The sequence below is a fragment of the Populus trichocarpa genome, chromosome 13, assembly GCF_000002775.5.
Source record: "Populus trichocarpa isolate Nisqually-1 chromosome 13, P.trichocarpa_v4.1, whole genome shotgun sequence".
Lineage (NCBI taxonomy): Eukaryota > Viridiplantae > Streptophyta > Magnoliopsida > Malpighiales > Salicaceae > Populus > Populus trichocarpa.
The window spans coordinates 400081-417799 of NC_037297.2; the positions used below are offsets into that span (position 1 = coordinate 400081).

Consider the following 17719-nt stretch of genomic DNA (forward strand, 5'->3'; position numbering starts at 1 on the left):
TTCCATATTATAATGATTTTGGCCCATAATTAGGCTCCTTAAATACATACAATTAACCTCTTAAACACAGATGGGATAGAATCTTTTTGGATATTCTGTAACTCCCATATCTGCACCGCATGTATAATATTTACTGCTAAGAGATCTCCATTAATAAGTTTTCGTAGCATTAACATGTTTTAGGAATAAAACTTTTCTAAAATTGAAAGCTACTGCAAGTCAATGGAAACTTTGTGACCTTTCTATTGCAGGTAACAACAGGGATGTTAGGCTACCAACTCTCAATGGATGAGGGACTCAATCGGGATAATCAATTTGTGGGGTATCAATTGAATAAAGTAAAGTTGTAGAAGTAAACATTAACAATTGGTGGTAACTTCTCAACTAAGCCCCTGGACATAGTTAATGAGTTGACTCGGTGCAAGGCATGAGTCATAAATCAGGCTAGTTAATTTTGATTAGTTCAAGTGAACAATATCTTTTTAAAATCAAAATAATGTTGCTATGAATTTTTTTTTAAAATCAGATCAAATTCGGCATGGCCGAAGTCTCGGGTTGATATGGCTGGACGGACAAGGTTTAATAACAATGCTACAGGGTCGATTTGACTGGAAGCAAAAGTATGAGGACTAAAATAGAGTTGGTTCTTTCTATATAAATAGTGGAGTAACTAGTTATTTTAATTTATATTTCCGCTTGGTAATTGAAGATTCTGGAAATCACATGAAACCGGAAAATTAAACCCGGCGACGATTCTCATTCCGGTAAATCAGAAGTCTTATTGCGTTAATCCCTTCTTCTTCTCTCAGGGTTCTTGATCTAAACCTGAAAAAAATTAAAATTTTCAATGAATTAGGGTTTTGTTTAGGATAATCTCGGTGTCCTTGCTTTTGATTATTCTATTAGGGTTTTGTGGTCTAATGATCATGAATGTAACTGTACTGTATACTGATGCAGCCCTAAATGTACATTGTTTATATCTTGTGAGCCCTTGATTTTTATTTTTTCTTTATGAAAGTATCCTGTTTGGAAATTCTAAGAATTTGGGAGAGTTTTCTTTTGTTTTTTTGTATTTTTCTCGTACTGTTGCAAGGGATGAGTGAGGCATCGTAAAAGGTTCCACTCTATTGGAGTGAAACGAGATATTGTGGTTAAGAGGTGTGCTGCCTGTTGTAAGATTGCTTGAATTTCTAGTATATTCTTGGCGGGGTTGGATATACCTAGAAAAGAGGGGGATTTATTAGCCATGTAGGGTTGCTTGACTGTTGTTTGCTCGATTACTCATAAAACATCATCGATAAGCCTCGCCTGATTGATTAAGTGGGATCTTATGTCATGTTTTGTAGTTTACAGCTTACAGTATGGGAAATGATACTAAAGCTAGTCGCAAAGCTAAGGCTGAGGAAAGCAAAAACAATGATGTAAAAGGGAGAAACATCGCTAGCAGGTCATCAACTGATAAGTCTGGTCTAAGAAGGTCGGTGAGAGAAGCATCATCAAAGAAAAATGTGACTCCAAGCCCTTCAAGCACTCGGAAGTCTGAACGTCTTGAGAAGCAGACCCCTACGGCTCCTCCAGCTACGAGGAAATCTGAGAGATTAGTTGAGAAGCAAAGCTTGTCGAGTCCTCTGAGAAGGTCTGAGAGGGGTAAGAATCAATCTTCATCTAGTTCTTCTGGTTCAAAGAAGTCTGGCAAAAAATCAAGCTCTTCAGTTATGAAGAAAAAGCAGAAGAAAGAGAAGAGTGTCAAACAGCTTGAAACTAAAGATGTTGGAAACGATAAGAAACATGTGATCAAAGCTGTCCTGGTTGAAACAAAGAGAATGGATGCTCGTGCTTACAAGGCATTGTTCAAACGACAACAAAAGAAAGCTAATCTGGAAGGTAGCCAAGTAATTTTTCTTTATTCTTTCTTAGTATCTGTCTGTTAATTGTTTCGAATCTTTCTTCATGTCTATTAAATGTATTGCAAAATCTGCAGCATTGCAGGACGTGATCATTCTTATACTTTTCTGCTTGACTTGGTAGGTCGTTGTGAGGAGATGAAGAACAAGAATGCTGATGGCAATGATTGCAGAGATGGTGCTTCCGAGAATGTTAATGGGGGCAGTGAATGCAGTCAAAGGAAGGTGGAAGAATTGATAGATAGGTGTGTTTTGAGAGATTCTGAGAAAAATTTGGAAGGAAATTCCATTGCAAGTGAACCTGTAAAAGAGGTGTTGGAAAATAATGGTGGACCAAAACCTCCACTTAAAAGCCAGAAGCTCACATTCTTAGAAAAAGACCATCAATTTAAAGAAGGGGACAGCAGGGAAGATCTGAATAGTGATGACAGTGTGCTGCTGTCAGCTCAAAGAACTTTATCGGAGCCGGAGAATGATGTTGCTCAAATGGAACAAGAACAATTGCCAGCAGAGTTGGTAGATTTGACAGTTAATAGGACACCCAGGGTTGATACTGAGGTGGAGAGTGGTTACAAGGAGATGCCTTTTAAACGAAAAAGAAGCATTGAGGACTTGAATTCTGATGCTACAACAATGGTTTCAAATAAAGTTGCCGATGCAGCTCCATATGAGAACGGCAGAACTGATTCCGTGGCGAAGTGCGCTACATCTTCCAAAAGGCAAAGGTTTGACTTGCACAAATTCATTAACTTGTTTTTATTGCTTGGGGTGTTGATTATTTTGATGATGGACTACCAAGGAAGATAAAGGGTATAATTAATTTTCTTGGGTGCAAAATACATATCTTCTAAGAAATATGCTTTAATTTCAAGGATATAATTAAAAAAAAATATAAAGTTTGGCGAAGTATGGGTGCAAAGCAGATATTTTCTAAGAAATAAGCCTTAACTGTGAGGGTTTAATTAAAAAAATTCAAAATTTTAGTAATAAACTTTAAACTTTCTTAAAGTTTGAGGGGTGCCATGGCTCCCAGGCCTCTACTGTAAAAGTAATTCCATCCCTGTCAAACAACTTATTTCTGTGTTGGCAATTGAGTCCCTGCTAAAAAATAATTGCCTCTTTACCTGTTGGGGTCTACTGTATTATGCTATGTTTAGATGATGCCATGACAAATTGGCTGGTAAGGGCAAAAAGGCTTGCTAAGCACTGGAGTGAAATAGTGGATAAGTAGTAGAAGTGCAATTTTAATTTGGAGTTGAGTATTGACCTTGGAGCCTTTTTTTTTTTTGGTTTTATATCTCAGTGATGATTTTCTGGTATTTGTTGGAATCTGCATTCCATTTTACAGTCCAAAAAGTGTCGTCCACTTCCTTTCATGTCTGTTTCCTTTTTCACTCTCATCTGCACGTCATGTGTACTGCTTTACCCTTTCTTTCCGGCCTTTACTGCTAATAGTTTTGAATTCAAGGTTTAGAGGATTACATAATTAATGTGATAAAAAAGATTCATGGTCTGTGCTGATAATTGATGAGCTGTGGCTTAATTTTCTTACTGTTTCTCTTCATGATTTATTATTGTCTTTTGTGAAGACTATTGTCCCCCCCCCCTCTCTCTCTTCAGATCCAGCTTTTTCTCTAAGATCATTTGATCTCTTATCTTATTGGTGATTTTTCATGCATTCCATGCAAGTAGGCAATTCATGAAAAGTTGTGAATAATTATTTATTTTATCCCATGACTCAACATTTCCCCTTATCTATATTGTAATCATTTTGATGTGTTGAATTAGGATAGAGGGGGAATTGAAGCCAATGTCACTGCAGGACCTGCAGAACCATGCATCGCGGACTTGCATCTTAAAAAGTCTTCTCTATATTCTCAGCTCGATGGCGACCCAAATACATGTGTCATCTGCAAGCTTGGTGGAAAGCTCTTGTGCGTAACAGTTAGACCTCACCCTGGAACTCCTTCTTGCTCTATATCACCATGTGACTGGTCTCTGTTGCCTTGTGCTAAATTTAACCCTTGAATGTTTCAGTTTTTCATAATAATTAAGTCCCCCCCCCCCAAAAAAAAAAAAAAAAAAAAAAGAAAAAAGGAAAAAGAAAAGATCATATTTTCACCTTTGTGCTTCTAAGTTTACTTATTTTGAAACTCATCCTAGTTGTGTTCTTTTATTTTGGCTCTCCCTTTGATGAAACCCTGATTCTGCCCCTTAATTGAAGATTCTCAGATAGTGTTAAGTTTCCTTGGACAAATTCTTGAAAAGATTAGGTTTCCACTAAACTCTAGAATATACAGAATTTAGAATCAAAATAACATGATTCAGTAACTGCTTTCTCTTTGGCGGTGTCAGTGTAGACTCCTAATTCTTTTTGCTGTTTGCATACCAACCCAAAGTTTTGCTCTAGTTGTTGCATCTTTATTTTCTCCCTTTTCTCAGCACGCTCAATTTTTAATCTGAAACCTCTTTTAAACCAACCTGGTTTATGCTATCGTTTATTCTGTATGGAGGAAGCTGCTATTCATATTAGCTATTTTTCCAGTAACAGTTCCTGGAGGTCCTAAACAATTGATTTAGGTATTGGGGTGCTAGGGAACATCTCAAAATATTTTTATCTACCGAGGTTCATGTTTTTCTATAATTCCATTTTACTATTAGGTTGCCTAGGGCTAGGTCAGGTATCTCAACTGTTTATCAAACTTGCAGCCTCCATTGCTCGTGAACATAAGTTTACATGTTTTTTTACTTTGAAGCTCAGTGTTTATAGGATGAATTTTGTTATATTGTTTTGCCATGTCCAATTTCAGGTGTTGTGACGGACAAGGTTGTAAAAGAAGCTACCATCTTTCTTGTCTAGATCCTCCTTTAGGGGATGTTCCCCTTGGAGTTTGGCACTGTCTTGCATGTGTTAGGAAGAAGATCGAGTTTGGTATGCATTCAGTTTCAAAGGGAATAGAGTCAATTTGGGATGCCAGTGAAGTGGAGGTGGCAGATGACAATGGTATGTGAAATGTTATTATAACTTTTCAGTTTTATTTTGAACCATTTGAATAAGTTTATAAATTTCCCGCAATTGTGGTATTCATTCTCCATTGCAAATTATTTTCTAAAGTTGTTGGCTTTCTGAACATTTTTGATAGTAGCTTTGAGAAGATTGTGCAACTCATGGTATGAATTTCTTGTATGATGATATTTATGTTAGGAGTGCAAAGGCAGAAGCAATTTTATGTTAAATACAAAGGTCTTGCTCATGTTCATAATCGCTGGTTGCCGGAGAATCAATTGATCCTTGAAGCTCCTTCACTTCTAGCAAAATTCAACCAAAAAAACCAGGTTCTGATATTAATTGTTGTGCTTGTATTTTTGTGTCTATGTTGGATCATTAATTTTATGATGAATGGACACAAAGTAACAATCATTTCATTTCCTTTATGCGCGTCAGTAATTCCTCTCATGAGAAGTTTAATGTTCAGGTCAGAAAGTGGAAGCAAGAATGGATTGTGCCACATCACATGCTTCAAAAGCGATCAGTAATGTTTCCCAACCAGCACGTAGAGAATTTCAGTCACCATGCTAGCAATATTCTAGCATGCCAATTTGAGTGGCTTGTTAAATGGCGTGGCCTGGATTATGAGCATGCAACCTGGGAGTTGGAGATTGCTCCTTTCATGAATTCACCTGAAGCTCAGAGCCTCATACGAGATTATGAAAATCGTCTTGTGAAGGCAAAAGGAGCTGAGTATTTATCTATAATAGATAAGGTGTGCATGGTTGAATATGAGAACTCATATATTTTATTTTATGAAGTCTTTTTTTTCAAACTCATGCAGTATTCATAACTATAGATGCATATTTATCTGGATAAAAGCTTTAAAGTTTTTTTTGGCAGATTCCACACTTGAAATGCAAAACTATAAAAAAAGGTGGCAATTGTAAAATTATGACTATTGTAGCATGTTCCTTCAAAAGATTGTTACTAGTCAACCACTTTGCCTGCAAGGTAAATTCATGCAAAACGAGTCTTCATATGAAATACAAACAATAATAGAATCTTTTCCTGCTAATTAAAGGTAAGTGATGTCGATGTTATGGAGAATATCCTTAGTCTTGTGAGGGAAAAAACCAAAAGAGATATCTTATTGATCTTGCTTCTTGTGATTTTATGCACTTGTATGCATTCATTAATGTGGTTAATTTTTGTTTCGGTCCCAGTTTTAGATTGTGGCACATGTTAGCTTTCTTCTATGTCATATAAATCCTGGCCTGTTGGTTTACGGTTAATTACCTGCAGAAACTCACGATGAAAAAGCGTTCATTGGTTAAATTGTTGCAGTTGTCAGCTGGAGGTTCACCTGAATTTGATTATAACCATCTGGACTTTGTCAACTATCTTCATGACTACTGGCTCAAGGGAGAGAATGCTGTTCTTATCGATGATCAGGTATGTGATCAGTTATTCTTTGATCCAGGCTTGTCGGTGAATCTAATACTTAATTTCTGAAAAAGACTAGCAAATAGATGATGCAAGCTTGAGGATGGTCAAATGATGGTCTGTTAGTTAAAAGATCGGATTTAGGTCATTTTGAAATGCAATCAAATGATATTTTTGTCTATACTATTTATGTTCTTATATAAAACCTACTATGCATGTTTTTTTTTTATGATTTACACCTACCCCCTCCTCTTGGAAACATTCAATTTATCATGCTATAGTGGTTCGACACTCTACCACGGTAGTTGAGAAAGATTATTGACAAGGTTCAGATGATCATTAGTTTTTGTGATTATCTTAATTGCATGTGGATAGTTATGATGAGTTTATTGCAGGAACAAATCACAAAGGTGATCTCTTTTATTTTGTCATTGTCATCCAATGCCTCTTGGCCTTTTCTCATCATCACAACTTCTGCTTCACTTCATTCATGGGAAGAAGAGTTATTTCGTCTGGCACCATCTCTATATGCTGTGGTTTATCACGGAAACAAAGACATACGGAAAAGTATTAGGAAGTTGGAGTTTTACAGTGAAGGCGGTTGCATTATGTTTCAAATACTTGTAACATCACCAGAAGTTATTATTGAGGTCAGCATTCATGATTATTTGGGAGATCAGTTCTCATGTTAATTTGATTGCTTATTAAGTTCTCCTTGGGATAATAAACCCTACTGATCATGCATGATGATTTTCATGCAATTTATTGTGATAGAAAAAGAAAAGAGAAGAGAAAGAAAGAGAGGTCTATGCTACTGTACTTGCTAATAAAAAAAATTATTGCCAATTATGGAGACTCTTATTGGTTGATTTGCTATGGCATTTATCATCGACCTCTATATTGTTCTGCAGGATCTAAATGTGCTTGAATCAATGAAATGGGAAGCTGTAATAGTGGATGAGTGCCAGAGCTCTAGAATATTTTCACATTTTAAACAAATTAAGATGCTAAGGACTGCTATGCGGCTTCTCCTTGTAAATGGTCAGCTTAAGGTGTGTGCACATGTGTGTTTCTTTTTGTCCATCCGGTGCCTTATTCTTGGCCTCCACAGCCCTTTTATAGGTGCCTTATTCAATGTACTGGATTTGTAGGATGGCATCACTGAGCACCTGCTGTCTCTGCTTGTTCATCAGAGTGATCTAAATGGCAGTGAAGACTTGGTAACTAATTTAAGCCCTAAGACTGGCAATTTGAAGGACCAGTTGTCAAAATACATTGCAAACAGTCCCAGACCAGACCCCTCAAGGTTTAAAGAATATTGGGTTCCTGTACAGTTATCCCTCATGCAGCTTGAGCAGTATTGTGCCACTTTACTTTCAAAATCTTTATCACTTTGCTCGTCCTCAAGGAACGATCCTGTTGGTGCCCTCCGCGATATTCTTATCTCTTGTCGCAAGGTTGGGCCAATTCACCTATAAAATTAATCTGTATCATTGGGTATTTTTTGACTCTGGAAACTCTTAAACCCCTGCACATGATTACACAAGCTTTAGAAATTCTCTTTTTATTTCTGTTTTCAGTTATTCATAATCTGGTATGGCCAATTTCTTGTTTTGGAATTATCAGAAAACCATGATTTATTGATCATAGTTTTGGTTAACTATGGGATTAAAATTCTCAACAGTTTCTTCAATCATGGAGATGTCACCCATTGATTTGGTTTACATGATTTTTGTATCTGCTACAATTATGATTTATTTACAATTGCCAATGAGATAGATAGAAACTAGATTGTACCTGTGCATTTACAATAGCAATTAATGCATGCATAGTGATTGTGGACAGTGTTGCGATCATCCCTACATCATGAATCCATCACTACAAATTTCATTAACGAAAGACAGAAAAGAAGCTGACATTTTAGATATTGGAATAAAAGCAAGTGGCAAGCTGCAACTCCTGGGTGAGATGCTTTTCAGCATAAAAGAGAGAGGATTAAGAGCGCTGGTCCTTTTTCAGGTACACAGTTTACCATCTACTGATATCATTTTTGTTTTTAAAAAGTTCTTCTGCATGTGATATTTTTTGTTTCAAAGTCTTGATTACGTGCATTTGAAAGTATTGTTAGCTACTATATGATGATTGTTTTGAATATTTATGTCCATCGGTTCAGCACCGTAGTCCTATTAGTATTGGAGTAATAGTCAAAGTTCTTACATTGACTTTCATCCAAGAAACAGGCCAGTAGTTTTTGCATTATGTTCTGCAATCTTCTGAGGAAAAGTAAGCTAATAATTATGTTGATTTGCTTTATAGAAATTACTTGAACAACTGGTCCTTTGAAATGGATAATCAATCATGGAATTAAAACAGGATAGTTTACATATCTGAATCGGATTCAGGCAAACTGTTACTGTTTCACAACCGGCTTTTCAACTCCTTTTATTTTTCATTCCACTCCATTACAACTGCTATGACTTGTTACATAATGGAAACAGCTGTTATGCTATAAAAACCTAGGTTTTGGCCATTTTTTTCTGCCAACAACCTTCTTTAACCATTCTTCACGTTTCCATTTATTTTTCTCAAGTGTTTTCAACAAGATGAAGCTTCATTCTTCAAATTTTCCTTCTGATATTAAGATCCTACTGTTTATTTGAAGATTTATGGTAATAAATTTCTCAGCTTTTTTACATTGTTGTATTCTGTTAGATTGGTGTATGTGTACTCCTGGGTTTAAGATATTTAATAATAATTTTTTGTGATAGCTGTTTTCAGATCAATATTCTTGCCAATCCTTTTATTAGTCATGGGTCATGTAATCTTCATCTGATTTGTTGAACTTTTTATTTATTTATTTTTAGAATTAATTCATTAGAAGCTTTATGAAAAATATTTTCAAATTTATGTTGAATGAAGTTTCATTTTCCTTTTTTTTTTTTTAGTATTATCAATAAATATCATCTATTCTCATGAATGTTAATGTAGCATGTTTATTGCAAACTTGTCAACCGTGTCTAATGTGAAGTTTTCAATGGTGTGTTAACCTTTTAGATTGAGTAGCAAAGATAATTAGTGGCTAATTGACTGAATTATGTGTGGTTTTGGAGTTTATATATGTGTAGAGGAGTATGATTTGGGTCATAGTTAAAGCTAGAAGTGATAAAGTTAAGGTTTTTGGATTCTGATGCATTAGCCTTGTTGACTAGAGTATTGGATTCGCTTTTTGCTATATTTCTTTTGTTTTTTTTTTCCTGGAGGGGGGTGTGGGGGATTTTTATTTGTTGATGCCTCTTCTGATTGGAGATTCTTAATGTTGAATTTAAATATTAATTGTTATTAGATTAATGAAAGCCATTAAACAACACCAGAGGGTACAGGCCAATAGGTATATTATAATGCATATGAGCTGCCCTAAAACACTGTTTAGCTTTTTCAAACAGCAAAATAGTTTTCCGTCTCCCCTTATAAGATCAGAATAACTTAGCTGGAGTTGGACATTATTGTGCCCTTGCAATATGAGGTAAGCATTAAAATCCTTGACATAAAGAACGAGGATGCAACTCTAATATTTACACTGAGTCTCCTGTATAGACCCTTTTTCACTGATTCCTATCTCAAACTCTCGAGCATAGTTTAACTTTAACCAAAAAAGTCATGTTAGAGGGGTCCATTTTCTCTGCTTTCACTCTCAATTTGATCATATGCATTTGTGAAGATACTTAATATTGAATATGGAATTGTTGCTCACGTTTTTTTATATCAAGAATGCTTTCTACATCATTGCTCATGATCATTATGATACTTTAAAAAGATTTCGTCTAATTTGTCATCTTGATGACCTTCGCAAGCAGACCAGATATTTGTTTTACTATTCCTTGCACTTATCCATATGTTTGTTCTTACCTTGGTACATTTTTTCTTACTCATATTTTTCTGAGCATATTTTTCACACCTCACACATTGGTTTGGATTTGCAGTCTAGTGGAGGTTCTGGAAAGGATAATATTGGTGATATATTGGATGACTTTGTGCGTCAAAGATTTGGCCAGGGTTCTTATGAACGTGTTGATGAGCATGTACTCCCTTCAAGGAAGCAATCTGCTTTGAAGTTCTTCAATAATCATCAGGAAGGGAGGTTTGTGTTCTTATTAGAAACCCGTGCTTGTAGTTCCAGCATCAAACTTTCATCTGTGGATACTGTCATCATATTTGCTAGCGATTGGAACCCGATGACTGATATAAGGAGCCTGCAAAAAATAACATTACATTCACAGTTTGACCAGATAAATATATTTCGTCTATACTCTTCTTGCACTGTGGAAGAAAAAGTTCTAATCATTGCAAGGCAAGATAAGACACTCGAGAGTAGTTTACACAGTATAAGCCGGGCTGCTAGTGACATGCTGCTTATGTGGGGGGCTTCGTATCTCTTTGAAAAATTATCAGAGTTCCATTGTGGCAATGACACTGCCTCGAGTGGAAATACATTGTTTGAGCAATCACATTTGAAAGATGTTATCCAAGAGTTCTTAACCATAATAATTCAGAAGGGAAAAGATAATACTCCAAGTAACTCAATAATTTTGAAAGTTAAACAAAATCAAGGAATATATACTACTAATTTTCCATTGCATGGTGAGCGAAAAATTCAATTGTTGGATGAAGAGCTGCCTCATATATTTTGGAAAAAACTGCTTGAGGGAAAACAGCCACGGTGGAAATATAGTTCTGGTTTGTCTCAGAGGAACAGAAAAAGGGTTCAATATGCTGATGATATACAGAAGAATACTGTAGTTGAGGGTGATGAAGTTGTAAAGAAGCGCAATAAAGTGGCCAACAATAGCACTAATTCACCTTCTCTAAAAGCTGCTCTAATAGGTAAATGGTTAATTTCACTGTTGATTAACTGTTTTGATTTGTTTCTTATCCTGTACATGCAGATGGTTCCCTTGTCAGAGTATCGGGTGGCAATCATTGTGGGATTTCCTTAATTTTTTCTTAATTTACTTTCATAAACTGTCTCTATTTCTGCAGGAACTTCTGGAGCCCCAGTGCTTAATATGTCTCAATTCCTGCCAAGTTCAACTGGCCGTCTTAACACTACTGCTACAAATCATGTTTCCAACTTCAGACATTCGAATAGTAATTCATCAGAAGTACTAAAAGCTAATAAGGTTGAGTATAATGAAAGAATGAATTTGCATGATTCCGAGAAGAGTCTCCATCTCATTCTGAAGCCAGAGATAACAAAACTTTGTGAAATTTTGCAACTCCCAGTATGTATCTCATCCCTCTGAAGAAGTTACTTTCTCTAACATATTTTCATAATGCTGCAGTATGATCTTTGATATGGTATATTGGGTCTGCTTATCCAGTGCTATTCTTGGTGGTTTCAGAATTGATTTTTATAGACAGAAATAAAGAAGAATAAAAATCCTGCAAATACATTACCTTTTTTTGTGCGTGCAAGTTATCATCCTTGCAATGTTCCCTACGATTGCCAAACTATGGAATAAGCGTTCGAGGTTTTAATAAGATAAACATACTATGAATTTCTAAGCCTAGAGAGCATTGCATCGTTACACTGTTGAATTTTGATTTAATTGAATTACTACTTGAAATTGAATAGCATCACCATCAAATATTGTGTTTGAATTTTATTTTTTGTTAATTTGCTCTTTTCTAAATGGCATCATAATTTTTCTTCCTTGTCCTCTATTGAAGTAGGAAAATTTGTATGTTATTTTTTGTTTTTAAGCATTCTGATAATGATGATCTGCCATCTTTGCTCTGTCTCCTCAAGTGTTTACTTCGATTGTGAGAGGCAAATTTCATGGGCCACAAAGTAACATTGCTTCCTTTTTTTGATCGACTCTTGTAATGCAAAGAAACACTTCTGAAGGAATGAGGAAAACTTTAAAAATAAAGGGAAACCTTCTCTGGCTTTAGTTTGCATACCTTGCCAATACTTTAACTAACCAGATTTTGTCTGCACTCTGCCAAAAGTGAGGGAAATAATATGTTTACTGCATTTGATGGGTTCTTTTACTTTAATAAATGCTTACATTTCTTTGGCTACTCTGCAGTTATGAATTTGTTGGAGGTTTCTGGGTCATGGACCAGCAAACATCAATATTTTCATAAATGATCTCAAGCTTATGCAGCAGTCTTTCATCTAAGATGTCATTATGTTGATATGTTTCACTGTTGTTTCAGGAAAATGTCAAGGTCATGGTGGAACGATTTCTGGAATATGTGCTGAATAATCACCATATCAGTAGAGAACCAGCTAGCATATTACAGGCATTTCTGATATCCTTGGTTAGAACCTTCTTTTTTGTATATTTCCCTGCTTTTTGATCTTTTTATTTACTTGTGATGCAAATATTTCACCCTCTGATTAAAATATAATCAGTTTGTCACCACTATAAAACTGTGCCTTACCACTATCATGTTGGATCATATGATGGTTTAACATGCCTGTCCTGTTAAGGAGAATTCGCAAATGTCCATTCCATTTGCAATAGTTTCAATATCTTCTTGGTTGGTTTTGAATTTGAAAGATCTTTAAATGTATGGCTGTGTTATCTGCCTTTGCCAAATCAGTTCATTCCTGTTTTTTCAATGTGACTGTTTTGTCTTTAACAATCTCACAATGATCGAGTTTCAAAAATTGACAAGCTGGTTTCAAGTATCCTTTGCTGTGGTCAGTTTTTCACCTTAGATCTAAAACAATAGCACATAATAACTAAAAAGAGGATGGATTGCTAGAGATACAAGTATATGACCTGAAATATTGAGGAAACATATGGGAGGTGTTTTTTTTTTGAAAAAATAATCTAACCAAACATGCTAGTATGCTTTTTGTTGAATGCACCTTTTATTCTCTTTGTGAATAAGGTGGTTGTTTTAGTGCAGTGAAGGAATATATAGAGTGGACTTTTCATCTGAATTGACGTTAGAAGTTATGATATCTGATTATTTTGGAGAAAAAAAATGTTTTTCATATTCTACTACATCCTCTATTTGTTTCATAGGAAGGATATAACAGTGTCAATGAATTATTTTCTTTTTTATCCCCTACTAATTGGATTTAAGAAATTTGGTGCTGACATTCAACCCCCCCCCCCCCCCCCCTCTGTTTTCTCCTCATGCCTACCTTTCTGGTGCTTCTGCATTCATTTATGTGTACGTGCCTGAGCATTTCTATATCTGTGAGAATTACAGAGCATTTGTTTTTTTCCTTACTTGTAAACTGTGTCAGTAGGTCCATGCTTAAATGTTCACTACCTTTTGCTGACAGCCTGCTTTATTTTTTGATGTTCAAATTGCAGTGTTGGACTTCAGCTTCCATGCTAAAGCACAAACTTGGTCACAAAGAATCACTTGCACTTGCAAAACAGCATCTGAATTTTGGCTGCAAGAAAGATGAGGCAGATTTTGTTTATTCAAAGTTGCGATGTCTGAAGAAAGCATTTCTTCATCATACAGGGACTTATAAGGTGGCCACATCTCCAAAAGCTGCAGAGTTTTCAACTGAAGATCACAGCAAGAATCAGTCAAATGGAAGATCATCACTGTCAACACCATCAAACATGCAAAAGGGGAGAATAGAGGTTGAAAACCTGAGACCTAGCCAGGAATTCTCCATTGATCAGGTCGTTTCCCATCTAGGATTGGCACAAAAAGATTACTCAAAAAGTATCAAAGATATTGAAAAGAAATGTGACAAACAGATGAGGAAGCTATTGCAGAGGCAACAAGAAGAAATGGAAGAGTTTGAAAAGAAGTACGAGGAAGAGAAGGCAGAGCTTGAACATATGCACAGAACAGAGGCAGCTGTTATTCGTTTACACAGTAATATTTTGGAGAGAACAGATAAACTTAAGGTACTGGATAATGTTTATGCAAAAAAGTTTGAAGATCTTAACTGGCAGATGGATATGCATCTTAATAATCTTTTGGAATTGCAACTGGCTACAAGGAACAAGTTACAAGAGAGGAAGGCTCAATGGATTAAAGGAGTTAAGTCCTGGGCACATGCTGAATTAATAAAGAAACCAACTGCAAATGAGTCTGGATATAATCAAGAAAACTTTGTCACTTGGAATTCTTGTTGCAAAGAACAGACTCCCGAACGATCCCGGAGCATGCCAGATGATGTTCCACTGGAAGTTCCTGAAACTGTGAGTTCGAGTGAGGATGTACTTCCTGGGGTATTAGCTACATCCAAACCGAGCTCTGATGGGGCCACATCCAGCATGCTTGACAGAGAAGTTCCCTTGGAAGTGCCTCAGACTGCAACTGTGAGGGGTGTTTCAGAGGATGTTATGTCTGCGAATTCATTTCCATGTGAAGAACAAATCCCTGATTTACAGGTTACATTGAGAGTACTTGAGGCTAACTGCTCTAGTGATGGTCCTGAGAACACCATTCATAAATCTTCATCTGAAAAAGGTTCTGATAGAGTTACGTTAACAGTGCCTGATAGAGAATTTTCACTGGGGGTGACTGGGATAGTCACTTCCATTGGTGGCCTGGAGAATGCTGCTTCTGTAAATCCTTCACCATCTGAAGGACAACCTCATGCCAGATCCACTTCATGCATGGATGTCAGAGAAGTTTTATTGGAAGCGCCTGAAACTGCTTCTCTGGAAGCTGAAGAGGATGTTAACAGAATTATGGAGAAAGATGGAGTATCTGGCATGGTATCTGATAATGCCATTGAAGTTGATCAGTGGAATGGAGTGGTGTGTATTCTTAATCAAGAGCCTCACTATGATGATATGGTGGCAGTCAACCAGCAAACTGGAGAGGTTCGATTAGGAGTGCCTGAAAACAATGTTGTTAACCAGCAGCATGAGGTGGATCCATCAGGAGTTCGTGAAGCGGGGGTTGGCCACAATCAGCTAGAGATTGACAGTATGCACGTTGTAGCCTCTGATAATGGCCAACCAACTGAATCCTCTAGATTGCAAGATAGAGTTGCACGAGTTTGTAATAACCAGATTGCTTTCCAACAAGTTGATGCTTTGGCATCCCAACCTTTTGTAGCTTCTGATCATTCTCATAGTGACGCGCCTGTCACAGAATTGTTACCATCCATGGACTCCTCTGCTGGTTCACAGCCTACAACTTCATTTGCAGAACATGCGCCTGCTAATTCAATAGCTGTTGGTGAATCAGGGACGCGTATCTCAAACACGATGACTGCACCTGTCACTTCTATAATTAGTAATTGTCCTGTTACTGCACCCGCTGTTCGAATGCCTGTATCTATGTCTCAAGATCCATTGCAGAATGAATTGGATAGAATATGCAGAGAAACAGAACAAATAATCAAGATCCATGAAGATACAGTTTGTTTCCTTTTTACCCAGTTGTATTCTGTGTGATTTTGGTTTTTGGCCGTTGTATTTGAATTCCTTATCTTTTCTCTTTTGCAGAAGCTGCAGCTGAAATCTGATTGCGAGAAGGAGATACAGGAGGTTGTTGCTCAAATTCGTACAAAGCATGATATTAAACTTCAGGAGATAGAATCTGAATTCCTCCGTAAGAAGAAAGAGATGGCTGACAATCAAAACAAAGTTTTCTTGAACAAGATTTTGGCCGAGGCATTCAGGAGCAAGTGCATGGATAATAAGGCATCTAGCACCCCTGTCAGGCAGCAAGGTTGGTAATATTCTTTAAAATGAAAATATGGAATTAATATCAAGGCAAAGATGAATCGTGAAAACATAATTAGGAATCCGTTTGAGTCTTGATTGGTTGGAACCTAAACTTGGTTCAAATGTCGGTGGCATGCAGAGATAAACTCTAGTATCGTGCAGCAGCAGCTTCAGCTATCGGAACCCACTGCTCGGCCTTATATTGTTACTGGCTTGTATTCCACTGCTCTTCCAGCAGCTAGTCTGCAAACAACTCCAACATCTTCCCCTCCTGCCCCACCACGACAGGTTGTTCATAGCTCAGGACGTTTCTCAAGTACCTCAACCAGACCACCACATATCAGCTCCATCTCTCCTGCCACAAGCAATCTCCGAATCGGTAATGAGATTCGAGCTCCTGCCCCACACCTGCAGCATTTTAGACCTTCAGCACGCGGGATGCAAAGTCAACAAGTATCAACAACTTCTCCCACACCTTCTGAGATTCCTTCACGAGGTCCTGCAACTGCACAACAATCAAGTCCTCAGACGACAACAAATAGTGGTGAAAGCATGGGAATCTCACCTTCTATGACATCTCTCCAGGGACTTGAATCTTTAATGGATATAGATAATCAAACAAGTACAAATGCAACTCAGGCCTGGAGTTCCCCCCCACCAACTGATTTGAGTTCTGACTCAAACCCATTGGCTCAACCAAAGCTTAGCATGCTAAATAGTGTGCTGACAAACCCAATAAGCGAGGTTGTTTGTTTATCAGATGATGATTGATATGTGATCTATGTACTTTACAACGTTTTCATTTCCTCAAGTGTACATCCTAATGTATAGTTTTGCTTTTTTGGAGTACTGCGTTCATGAGACCTCTTTGTGTTGCTAACATTTTTGCCGCAGAATTTGTGGCTGTACATAGGTGAATGGTTCACTTAGGTTTATTTACAAGTTCATTTTTTATCATTCAGTTTCACTTTATATGGCGGTTTGAAATGTTTTTTAGACTTTGCTTTGAGAGTGGCATCAGTCAATTTTCTGTGTTAGCTAAGTTCTTTGCAAGTATTAAGAAGATTGTCTAGAAATGTTTATTAAGGTTGTGTGGTTGTGTTTGATTAGTGTTTTAGGATAGATGATAGGATTCTGTTTGGTTGAAGAGTAAAGTTTTGGACTTTAAATACATGGAGATGTGTCTTTTGTCTTCTTAATCTCCGCCATTCCGTCTCTTCCTCCCTAAATGTTACCTGATGTCTTCAAGCTGAACACATGTTTAAGGCATTGAACTGCACAAATGGGTGTTTTGCTCAGTGGGAGTTTTGCTAAAAGTGTTGATCAAAATCGGTTTACATTCTATGGTCGCTAACATGGCATGTGGTCCATGGCAGCACCTTACGGGATCCACGAGCATCGCTCACCAGTCACGACCAGTGATGGCCTTTCATCACGTGTTCCACTTCAGCCATATGAAGATTGAAAAGCAGCAGCAAATTGAAAAGCAGCAGCAAATTGAAAAGCATATGGAGGCGGGGAGCATGCGTAGAGGACCTATTAAATGACCAATAGAAGGCCATTGTGCATCCTAGATTTTCCTCAAATTACTTAATACACACGGTTTAATTCAAAGCCTAAAAAGATGTTACGTTTTGACTTGAAGGATGAATCCATGGAAGTTCCACAACCTCCTTCCTAGTGGCAGGAAAGTCACTGTTTTAGTGTGG

General features: G+C 37.0%; 1 protein-coding gene across 5 annotated transcripts; it reads left to right on the forward strand.

Annotated features, from left to right (window-relative positions):
* The first annotated feature begins 624 nt into the window (after window positions 1-624).
* LOC7465229 (helicase protein MOM1) lies at window positions 625-16982 on the forward strand. Of its 5 annotated transcripts, none has more exons than XM_052446652.1 (18): window positions 625-764; window positions 1347-1884; window positions 2029-2629; window positions 3698-3838; window positions 4715-4908; window positions 5110-5240; window positions 5381-5668; window positions 6199-6348; window positions 6735-6989; window positions 7251-7391; window positions 7491-7796; window positions 8185-8358; window positions 10320-11220; window positions 11377-11618; window positions 12559-12663; window positions 13677-15701; window positions 15789-16014; window positions 16150-16982. In XM_052446652.1, the coding sequence occupies exons 2-18, from the start codon at window positions 1362-1364 to the stop codon at window positions 16779-16781; spliced, it is 7035 nt and encodes a 2344-aa protein (XP_052302612.1). In that variant the 5' UTR covers window positions 625-764; window positions 1347-1361; the 3' UTR covers window positions 16782-16982. The 5 variants fall into 5 exon arrangements, with proteins under 5 accessions (XP_052302612.1, XP_024439438.1, XP_052302613.1 ...); XM_024583670.2 differs by having other exon boundaries at window positions 6241-6348; XM_052446653.1 differs by having other exon boundaries at window positions 1354-1884.
* Window positions 16983-17719: the final 737 nt, after the last annotated feature.